We start from the raw sequence: 11,611 nt of genomic DNA, 5'->3' as shown, positions 1-11,611 counted from the left end.
AAGCAACATGAGAAAATATTATTTCACTGAAAGAGTAGTAGATCCTTGGAACAAACTTCCAGCAGACGTGGTTGGTAAATCCACAGTACTGAATTTAAACATGCCTGGGATAAACATATATCAATTGTAAGATAAAATACAGGTCTTTTTCTGCCGTCAGTCTTCTATGTTTCTATGTTTCTACACAGTGGCCCACCAATTGTCCATGGGGATCTTGAGCAGAAAGAGAAGGCAAGACCTTCCCTTTCCCTTGACCCCCAGCAAATGGGACTCAAGGGGAACCCTGCCTGCCTCAACCAACATAGAGGCGGCACATGGACATCCGTTTCAATAACCACTGATACACTTGGCATCCATGAATCTGTCTAATCCTGTCTTGAAGCTCTCCAGGCTGACAGCTGTCATGGCCTCTTCTGGAAGGGAATTCCATAAACCAAGGACCCTCTGGGTGAAGAAATATTTCCCTTGATTTATCCTCACTTTCTTACCTATGAGCTTTAGGGAGTGCCCTCTCGTCCTAGTATTGTGTGATAAATAAATAATTTTCTATCCCATGCATGATTTTATACACTTCGATCAAGTCATCCCTTAAAGTCAATCAAGTCACCCCCCCCCCCCACATAAACTGAGCACTTCGTACTACGTTAGAAACGGCAGAAAGCGAAGCCAGAATATCTCCGGGATGGCAGAAAGCGGACCAGAATATCTCTGGGACCGCCTTCTGCCGCACAAATCCCAGCGACCGGTTAGGTCCCACAGAGTGGCCTTCTCCGGGTCCCTTCGACGAAACAATGTTGTCTGGTGGGATCCAAGGGAAGAGCCTTCTCTGTGGCGGCCCCGACCCTTTGGAATCAACACCCCCCGGAGATTAGGACTGCCCCCACCCTCCTTGCCTTTCGGCAAACTCCTCAAAACTCATCTTTGTCGTCAGGTACGAATCCCAGCGACCAGTTAGGTCCCACAGAGTGGGTCTTCTCCGGGTCCCGTCAGCCAAACAATGCCGCTTGGCGGGACCCAGGGGAAGAGCCTTCTCTGTGGCAGCCCCGGCCCTCTGGAACCAACTCCCCCCAGAGATTAGAATTGCCCCCACCCTCCTTGCCTTTCGTAAGCTGCTTAAGACCCACCTCTGCTGCCAGGCATGGGGGAATTGAGATGCTCTTTCCCCCTAGGCCTTCACAATTTTATGCATGGTATGTCTGTACGTATGTTGGTTTTTTTATTATAATGGGTTTAAATTGTTTTTAGTATTGGATTATTGTTATACGCTGTCTTATTATTGCTGTTAGCCGCCCTGAGTCTCCGGAGAGGAGCGGCATTCAAATCAAATCAAATCAAATCAAATCAAATCAAATCAAATCAAATCAAATCAAATCAAATCAAATCAAATCAAATAAAAAAAATAAAAAAAAATAAAAAAAATAAATAAATAAATAAAATAAAATAAATAAAATAAATAAAATAAATAAAATAAATAAAATAAATAAAATAAATAAAATAAATAAAATAAATAAAATAAATAAAATAAATAAAATAAATAAAATAAATAAAATAAATAAAATAAATAAAATAAATAAAATAAATAAAATAAATAAAATAAATAAAATAAATAAAATAAATAAAATAAATAAAATAAATAAAATAAATAAAATAAATAAAATAAATAAAATAAATAAAATAAATAAAATAAATAAAATAAAATAAATAAAATAAATAAAATAAATAAAATAAAATAAAATAAAATAAAATAAAATAAATAAATAAATAAATGATTCCCCTGGGCTGCTTCCGCTTTACTCATGGTCTGTACGAGATGTATGATTGTTTTTTATATTAAGGGTTTTTAATTGTTTTAGTATTGGATTTGTATTGCTTTTGTTGTGAGCTGCTCCGAGTCCTCGGAGAGAAGCAGCATACAAATCAAATCAAATCAAATCAAATCAAATCAAATCAAACAAATAAACAAACAAACAACCAACCTGAAGTGCCCCCACCTACCTTTCCTTTTGGCATCCGGAAAGAACGTTGAGTCTCCGGTGTTATAGACAAAGTTGATGACTCCTTGGTAAGTGTCTTTGGTCTTTGCAAAAAGGATGGTCCAAGAATTCCCGTCCCCAAACTCAATAGAAAGGACCGGGCCAATGGTGTTATTCCCACAAGAGGTTCCAATGTAGCTCACGTCTTCCGGGAGCATAAAAGTAGATGTTTTCTGGAAAAGATTTCAAACCAAAGTAGGAGCTGTTTAAGCTGTACGTGCACCAGACCACCAATGAATTCTCACTGGAAACCATCCATGATCCAACATTGAGTTGGGTGGTGACATGATAGCAATCTCTGAATATTTGAGGGCTTGCTGGTCTCCAAGGCACCAAGACAAGAAGCAACGGGTGGAAAGTAACCAAGGAGAGAAGCGACCTATAACTTAGGAGAAATTTCTTAACAGTTGGAACAATGAACCAGTGGAACAGCTTGCCACCAGAATGGCAATAGCAATAGCGCTTAGATTTATACACCGCTTCACAATACTTTGCAGCCCTCTCTAAGCGGTTTACAGAATCAGCCTATTGCCCCCAACAATCTGGGACTTCATTTTAATAACAATAATAATAACAACAACAGAGTTGGAAGGGACCATGGAGGTCTTCTAGTCCAACCCCCTGCTTAGGCAGGAAACCCTACACTGCTTCAGTCAGATGGTTATCCAACATCTTTTAAAAAACTTCCAGTGTTGGACAACTTCTGGAGGCAAGCTGTTCCACTGATTAATTGTTCTAACTGTCAGGAAATTTCTCCTTAGTTCTAAGTTGCTTCTCTCCTTGTTTAGTTTCCACCCATTGCTTCTTATCCTGCATTCTGGTGCTTTGGAAAATAGCTTCTTTGTGGCATTGAGATATTGGAACACTGCTATCATGTCTCCCCTGGTCCTTCTTTTCATTAAACTAGCCATGCCCAGTTCTTGCAACTGTTCTTCATATATGTTTTAGCCTCCAGTCCCCTAATAATTTTTGTTGCTCTTCTCTGCACTTTTTCTAGAGTCTCAACATCCTTTTTGCATCGTGGCGACCAAAACTGAATGCTGTATTCCAGGTGTGGCCTTACCAAGGCCTTATAAAGTGATATTAACACTTCACGTGATCTTGATTCTATCCCTTTGTTAATGCAGCCTAGAACTGTGTTGGCTTTTTTGGCAGCTGCTGCACACGGCTGGCTCCTATTTAAATGGTTGTCCACTAGGACTCCAAGATCCCTCTCACAGTTACTACTGTTGAGCAATGCACCACATTTTACCCACCTCAGAAGGATGGAAGGCCAACAAGGTCCTTTCCAATTCTCTCATTTTGTTAACATGACAAAAAAATAGAGCATGAATTTTAAACCTTTCCTTAGTCCGTGGAGTTTTTAAAGGATGGGTGGGAAAGATGTTTGGCAAATATGCAGAGAGCACTTCTTAAAAGGACCTGGTACTTTTTAAGTGTGCAGATCCAAAAGAAGACACGTCTATTTTAAAGAACTACTGGCCCAGCAGGTGATGTAGCACACCTGCTCTCTTCCCCCAGGGGCCTTTTTGGAATTAAATCCAAAGGACTTTTCTCAGCCTTCTCAGTTGTTTAAACACATTTCAAACAGGACTGTTGAGATACAGTGATACCTCATCTTACAAACTTAATTGGTTCCGGGACAAGGTTCTTAAGGTGAAAAGTTTGTAAGACGAAACAATGTTTCCCATAGGAATCAATGGAAAAGCGATTAATGCGTGCAAGCCCAAAATTCACCCCTTTTGCCAACCGAAGCGCCCGTTTTTGTGCTGCTGGGATTTCCCTGAGGCTTCCCTCCATGGGAAACCCCACCTCCGGACTTCTGTGTTTTTGTGATGCTGCAGGGAAATCCCAGCAGGAGAATCCCAGCATCGCAAAAACAAGCGCTTCGCTGGCAACGGAAGTCCGGAGGTGGGGTTTCCCAGCAAAGGGAGCATCAGTGAAATCACAGCATCGCAAAAACACCGAAGTCCTTGAAACCCCACCTCCGGACCTCTGTGTTTTTGCGATGCTGCAATTTCACTGAGGCTCCCCTTGCTGGGAAACCCCACCTCCGGACTTCCGTTGCCAGCGAAGTGCCCGTTTTTGCACTGCTGGGATTCCCTTGCTGGGATTCTCCTGCAGCATCACAAAAACATAGAAGTCCAGAGGTGGGGTTTCCCATAGAGGGGAGCCTCAGGGGAATCTCAGCAGCACAAAAACCGGTGCTTCACTGGCAACGGAAGTCCGGAGTGGGGCATCCCAGGGGCGGTGGTAGGTTTGTAAGGTGAAAATAGTTTGTAAGAGGCAAAAAAATCTTAAACCCCGGGTTTGTATCTTGAAAAGTTTGTATGACGAGGCGTTTGTAAGACGAGGTATCACTGTACTTCTATTTTCAGGATGTAGAGGTTTACTCCATGTTGCCCACCGCTAGCTTAAATACTGGCAAACAAAAATAAAATATAGAATAAAAATCAGGCATGCTTACAGGTTCATTGGTTCCTTCGTAGGTAATCAAGAATTTCACCATCCATTTCGCAAACAGACAAGACACGTTAAATTCATCTTTCACCTCCAAATCTACTGCGTAGGTCTGGAAAACAACTGGAATATTGTTTGCCCAGTAAGTCAAGTGATACAATTCGTGTCAAAAAACGTCCCACCCACCCTGCGATTTAATTGAGAAAAATTAAACAGACTTGTTTGCCTTTAGAAATTGTGGCTGCTCCCTCACTGGAGACTTTTAAGAGAATGTTTCTCTGTTGTTCTGCTGTTCATTCAGATCATTTTCATATACTGCTCAAAAAAATAAAGGGAACACTCAAAGAACACATCCTACCTCTGAATGAATGAAATATTCTCATTGAATATTTCATTTTGTGCAAAGTTGACAACAAAATGAAATTGTCAATCAGTGTTGCTTCCTAAGTGGACAATTTGCTTTCACAGAAGTTTGATTTGCTTGGAGTTATATTCTGTTGTTTAAGAGTTCCCTTTATTTTTTTTGTAATTTTTTAATTATTTTAAAAAATAACAACACATCACATACAAACATAAAGAAATCAGACAAAACACATAACACAAAGAGGAGCTACAATCGCTCCGCTCAAAATAGAAGTCTCCATAATACAATAAGGAAAAACTTTTGTTGATTAGATCAATTCAGAGAAATAAAAACTTATATTACAGATCTCTATTTATATACATTTCAAAATGGTAAGTTTAAATATTTTTAAATTCATTGAGAAATTCTTTTGTTCAACCAGGTATAGACCCTATCCCAAATTTTATAAAAATATTTTTTGAGCAGTGCATTTATAAATTATTCCATTTTTATTTATTCCCATAGAACGCTCACATTCAACAATTTGAAATTTATAGAGGAAAACAAATTATGGGCTTTTCTGCTTCTCGGAGATGAATTGTGCAGAAAGCATATTTATAAAATTGACCCAGTCTATTCCTCAGACAATTTAAATCTGACATCTGAGTCAGTCTTTGGTGGGGAAAAAAACTCAACAACCTGAATTTGTTTTAGTTTACATTTGTGTTATGTGATTATGTTTGAATTGCAAGAAAGAATAAAAGCTGAGTTTTTACACATGATCATCTTTCTCCCTACATTCAATTCTCTTAGTCTTCAGATTATAATTATGTTTGAACGTAGGAGAGAAAGTGGCTCGCTTGTTAATGAAAAACAACAACAACTCCAGGAAGATAATTTCACATCCATAATTATTTTTCAGTCATTCTGGTTTAAAACTGATTTCTATCTAGACTGATGAATAAAACACCCATGCTCCATTAACTATGGGGAACCCCCCCCCCCCACTGATGATGAAGATGCTGTTATAGAAACAAATATTTGCATTCTCACATTACTTGGAGGGTGGGTTGAAAATTCAAGGGCAGGTGAATACTTTAGTCTCCCAAGCCCGTTTTATTTCTGCCACTCAACTGGATGTCACTCCAGTATGGTAGTAAATTTTGGATGTAATTGCAACACGCAAGGCATGTCCCCGCCTGTCTTTCCCAGAGAAAACTCCTGACGCGACGCTTAACAAACAGGTTTAAATGCTGGTTTAACAGCAGTTAAACCTCTGCAAACGAAATGTCCTTCCCTCCTACTCAGGTTCATCTTTTAATGATGTGTTTCCCCTGCCCCCCTTTCAAATTGGACAACGTGATGTGAGGCTTGCCAGTTTACACTTCCCCACCTGACACAAAAATACAAGAGCATTTTTTAAAAAAAAAATGCTTAGTTGAGACAGAAATGACAGAGCTGTCTCTGCTGAGGACTAGAAGCTTTGAAATTGCAAGAAACTGTTAAAGATGCCAGAGTTTGAATTGGAAACTCTACCGTAGTTTTTGGAGACTTCATGGTCCGTCTCGTCTGCCCTTAATACTATTTCTGTATTTTATCTTAGGATGGATCTATGTTTATCCCAGGCATGTTTAAATTCGGTTCCTGTGGATTTACCAACCACGTCTGCTGGAAGTTTGTTCCAAGGATCTACTACTCTTTCAGTCAAATAATATTTTCTCACGTTGCTTCTGATCTTTCCCCCAAATAAGCTCAGATTGTGCCCCCTTGTCCTTGTGTTCACTTTCCTATTAAAAACACTTCCCTCCTGAACCTTATTTAACCCTTTTACATATTTAAATATTTTGATCATGTCCCCCCTTTCCCTTCTATCCTTCAGACCAGTGTTTCCCAATTTTGGCAACTTGAAGATATTTGGACTTCAACTCCCAGAATTCTCCAGCCAGCTTTGGCGGATGAGTAATTCTGGGATTTGAAGTCCACAAATCTTAAAGTGATCCAGTTTGAAGACCTCTATATATACAACCTGGAGAGATTGTAAGGTACTGAGGGATTTTAGTTGTTGATGAGGTCACAACTAATCACAAACAACAGCCCTGTTTACCCAACAAGTCAAGTCACAAAAGTTGGTGGCTGCTGGCTACAGAAAAAAGCCTTTTTATTCACATCCAAAGGTTTTGGCCTTTTTCTTTCTCTAACCTTGGAACAAACTTCCAGCAGGCGTGGTTGGTAAATCCACAGTAACCGAATTTAAACATGCCTGGGATAAACATATATCCATTGTAAGATAAAATACAGGAAATAGTAAAAGGGCAGACTAGATGGACCATGGGGTCTTTTTCTGCCGTCAGTCTTCTATGTTTCTATGTTTCTAACCTTGCAATGTAGAAATACAGGCAGTGGACAGAAAAATGGAAACACTTGACTTTTTGGCATCATGTTTGAACATGTTTAAATCAAAACTTGACATATTTTAATGTTTGGGGTTTTTTTTTAATACTGTTTTTTGTTATGTTTTTTTAAACTACCTTTTTTTTTTTACAGAAATTTAAAAAAAATGGTTATAACCTTCTAGAAATGGCAGACCTCTCAAACTTTCCTAAAATCACTGCAGAGCTCAATAGACACGTACAGAACCCAGTTTCCACAAAAACTGTTGGAAGGGAGCTTCACAAATCTGGATTCCATGGAAGAGCTGCAAGGTATTTCCATTTTTTTGTCCACCCCTTGTAACTCTTTTTCCTAAGGTTTACTCAGCCTTCTTCCCTACTTGTTTTTTTGAAGACCATCAAAGTTTGACACACTCAACTTACAGGGCAGCCCCTCTTTGCTCTTGGCAAAGTCAACCAGGTCAACATTTGGATCTGGGAAGGCAACCCCAAAAGTCTCAGCTTGTCCAGGGAGATGAAATATTTTTCTTCTGAAGTATTTGTGTTAGCAAATATTTCAGAAGAAAAGGATTTAGGGGTAGTGATTTCTGACAGTCTCAAAATGGGTGAGCAGTGCAGTCAGGCGGTAGGGAAAGCAAGTAGGATGCTTGGCTGCATAGCTAGAGGTATAACAAGCAGGAAGAGGGAGATTGTGATCCCGCTGTATAGAGCGCTGGTGAGACCACACTTGGAATACTGTGTCCAGTTCTGGAGACCTCACCTACAAAAAGATATTGACAAAATTGAACGGGTCCAAAGACGGGCTACAAGAACGGTGGAAGGTCTTAAGCATAAAACGTATCAGGAAAGACTTCATGAACTCAATCTGTATAGTATGGAGGGCAGAAGGGAAAGGGGGGACATGATCGAAACATTTAAATATATTAAAGGGTTAAATAAGGTCCAGGAGGGAAGTGTTTTTAATAGGAAAGTGAACACAAGAACAAGGGGACACAATCTGAAGTTAGTTGGGGGAAAGATCAAAGGCAACATGAGAAAATATTTCACTGAAAGAGTAGTAGATCCTTGGAACAAACTTCCAGCAGACGTGGTAGATAAATCCACAGTAACTGAATTTAAACATGCCTGGGATAAACATATATCCATCCTAAGATAAAATACAGAAAATAGTATAAGGGCAGACTAGATGGACCATGAGGTCTTTTTCTGCTGTCAGTCTTCTATGTTTCTATGTTTCTATCAGCTAGATGATAAGAGCAATTCAGCAGGAATCTAACTTCACCTTCTTCATTCGCTGACAGCTATAAACTTGCTTTTCAGCCTAGGTGGAGGATGTGAGATTGAGCAAGGGAGCCTTAGTATGTATAATTTCCCTGAGCTTGTAATAATTCAGATGAGTAAGAGCACCCGAGTTCTCTTGGCTAATCCCCAGAAAAACTACCCAAGGTTGGACCAAGTTTGGCATTTAGAAAGGCGACAAGTAATTCCAGGGCTTCAATGTAGCTTGGAAGCAGAACCAACCACCATTGGAAGGAAATTATAGTTGTGGCCAAGAATGTTTTGGAGTTCCTGTTCTTCTTAATCTTCTTCCAAACTTTTTGGAGAGGTTTCTAACTCCAACGTCCGTTGTTCGTTCCTCCATTGTGAGTGGGGTCAAGGCAAATTGCTTGCGTCATGCTTTGGATGCAACTTCATCCAATCTTTTTTTGAAAGCTTTTGAAGGCATCTTAGAAGCTTCCTTGCTTTTCATGAGATCTCCCCTCTTCTCTCCAGCAGCCTCCATCCTCTTCACTCCCAACCATCCTCTCATTTGGAAGATGCAGGTCCAAGCACCCTCAATTTTTTGGGGGTGTCTGTCTAAGTGGCATTTTGCAAGATCTTCCTCCCAGCTATTGCCCTCTATCTTTTCCACCCCAAATTCCGGGGAAGAGCCCCTCACCCAGAATCCTCTACAGACCTATTCCAGGCATCCACCCACTACATTTCAGGGGGCTCCTTAGCACCCCCCAAATTTTGTCAAGTGTCAATCCCGCTTTCAGGACAGCCCTTCCTCCATCCCCTTTTTCTGCCCTTCCCAAATTTGAGGGGGCGTTTGAAATCCTCTGTCTCCGCCTACTTCGCGCACCGACCCCCCAAATTGGGGGCTGCCTTCCAACACCTCCCCTGCATTCTTAAGGCGTGCCTACTCTTGTTTGCAACTTCGGCTCCCCCACTTTTAAGGGACCCCCTCCTCCCTTGCTTCCACCCTCAAAATTTTGTTTTGGGGGGGCAATGCCCGAATTCACAGGGCTGCTCAGCCTCCCCAAACTGCTTTTAAGAAACCCGCTCTCGCTTCCACCACTCCCTCCCCATGGGAGAACCCCCTCCCTTAATACTTGTTCCATATTTGGGGGGGATTCACCCCCTTAGCGCATTCCCAGGGCAGGACAGCCCCCCCCCAAACTGCTCCTAAGAGACCCGCGGCTGCTTCTATCTCCACTCCTTAAATGTTCCCTCCACCTTTTATGGGGGGGGGGGTGTTTCAGACCTGTATCGCATTCCAAGGGCAGCTCAGCCCCCCCCAAAAAACTGCTTCCAAATCTTCACCCACCACTCCCTCCCCACTGAAGACCCCCTCCTCGAATGCTCCTTTTTTGGGGAGGGGGGCTGTTACCCCCTTATCGCATTCCAAAAGATCCTCCCCCACTGGAGACTTCCTCCCAGAATACTCCTTCCATCTTTTCTTTGGGGGGGAGTCACCCCTTTATCTCATTCCCAGGGCAGCTCAGCCCCAAAAAACTACTTCCAAGAGACCCTCGCCCTCCCCCATTGAACATCCCATCCCCGAATGCTCCCTTCACCTTTTGGGGAGGGGAGGGGGGTGTCACTCCCTTATTATTCTCAGGGCAGCCCTGCTTCCAAGTGACCGTGCCCCCCACATTGGAGACCCCCCTCCCCGAATGCTCCCTCCACCTTTTGGGGGGCTGTTACCCCCTTATCGCATTCCAAGAGACCCTCTCCCCCTCTCCTCGCTGGAGACCCCCCCAGAATACTCCTTCCACCTTTTAGGGGGTGTCACCCCCTTACCGCATTCCCAGGACAGCCCCAGCCTCCTCCCCCAAACTGCTTCCAAGTGACCCTCGAGCCCCCTCCCCACTGAAGACCCACCTGTCAGAATACACCTTCCACCTTTGGGGTGGGTGGGTATCGCATTCCAAGAGACCTTCACCCCCCCCACTGGAGACCCCCTCCCAGAATACTCCTTCCACCTTTTTTGGGGGGGGGTTCACCCCCTTATCTCATTCCCAGGGCAGCCCCCTCCCCCAAAACTGCTTCCAAGTGACCCTCGGGCCCCTCTCTCCATTGGAGACTCCTTTTTTGGGGGGTGTCACCCCTTTATCGCATTCCCAGGGCAGCTCAGCCCCCCCTGGAAACCCCTCCCACTCCCTCCCCACTGGAGACCCACCTGCCAGAATACTCCTTCCTCTTCCCACCTTTTTTTGAGGGGGTTCATCCCCTTATCGCATCCCCAGGGCAGCCCCCTCCCCAAAACTGCTTCCAAGTGACTCTTGCCCCCCCCATTGGAGACCCCTTCCCCGAATGCTCCCTCCACCTTTTTGGGGGTGGCCCCCCTGGCTCTCACCCAGACCGTCGAGCAGCAGGGGCAGGAGGAGCAGGCAGCCGCAGAAGGGCGGTCGGAAGCGAAGCCGAGGCGGGTCCATGCCGAAGCGGGAACCAGCAGCAGCCAAAGCCGAAGCCACGGACGGAGCCAGGCAGTCGAAGACGAGCAGCAAAACTCGCCCCGCCACCAGAGCCGGTCATATGGCAAAGCCGGGGGGCGTGGCCCCGGCGGATAAAGGAGGAGCCTCCGGGAGGCGCCGACCAATCACGGCGCGGCCTCGGCCTTGAGCAGACCTTGCGGTTCACCGCCGGGCTTTCTGCCGTAATAGAGGCGGGCGGGTTAGGTTTTTTTCATCACAAAGAAGGGTGTGGGCGGTCAACTGACTGTCTGACTAAGTAGCTAGCTACCTAACTAACTGGCTTACTAGCTAAATAACTTTCCTTCCTTCCTTCCTTCCTTCCTTCCTTCCTTCCTTCCTTCCTTCCTTCCTTCCTTCCTTCCTTCCTCTTTCTTTTCCTTCTCCCTTCCTTCCTTCCTCTTTCTTTTCCTTCTTTCCTTCCTTCTTTCTCTCTCCCTTCCTTCTCTTTCTTTTCCTTCTCTCTCCCTTCCTTCCTCCTTTCTTTTCCTTCCTTCCTTTCTTTTCCTTCTTTCCTTCCCCCTTTCTTTTCCTACTTTCCTTCCTTCTCTCTCCCTTCCTTCCTTCTCTTTCTTTTCCTTCTCTCCCTTCCTCCCTCCTTTCTTTTCCTTCTTTCCTTCCTTCCTTTTCCTTCCCCCTTTCTTTTCC

The 11,611-nt window shown here is 43.5% G+C and overlaps 1 protein-coding gene across 1 annotated transcript in view; it reads right to left on the bottom strand.

Moving 5' to 3' along the window:
- Nucleotides 1-11,042, bottom strand: part of LAMP2 (lysosomal associated membrane protein 2) — a 34,913-nt gene extending 23,871 nt beyond the window's left edge. The window contains 4 exon segments of the mRNA XM_070759896.1: nucleotides 1,996-2,206; nucleotides 4,501-4,616; nucleotides 10,849-10,987; nucleotides 10,989-11,042. Coding sequence (XP_070615997.1) covers nucleotides 1,996-2,206; nucleotides 4,501-4,616; nucleotides 10,849-10,987; nucleotides 10,989-11,027 — 505 coding nt within the window. The 5' untranslated portion in view covers nucleotides 11,028-11,042.
- Between the last annotated feature and the right edge of the window lie 569 nt (nucleotides 11,043-11,611).

This window comes from Erythrolamprus reginae, chromosome 8 (assembly GCF_031021105.1).
Source record: "Erythrolamprus reginae isolate rEryReg1 chromosome 8, rEryReg1.hap1, whole genome shotgun sequence".
Lineage (NCBI taxonomy): Eukaryota > Metazoa > Chordata > Lepidosauria > Squamata > Dipsadidae > Erythrolamprus > Erythrolamprus reginae.
Note: the sequence above shows the minus strand (reverse complement) of the source record. Positions and strands in the feature narration are given on the sequence as shown.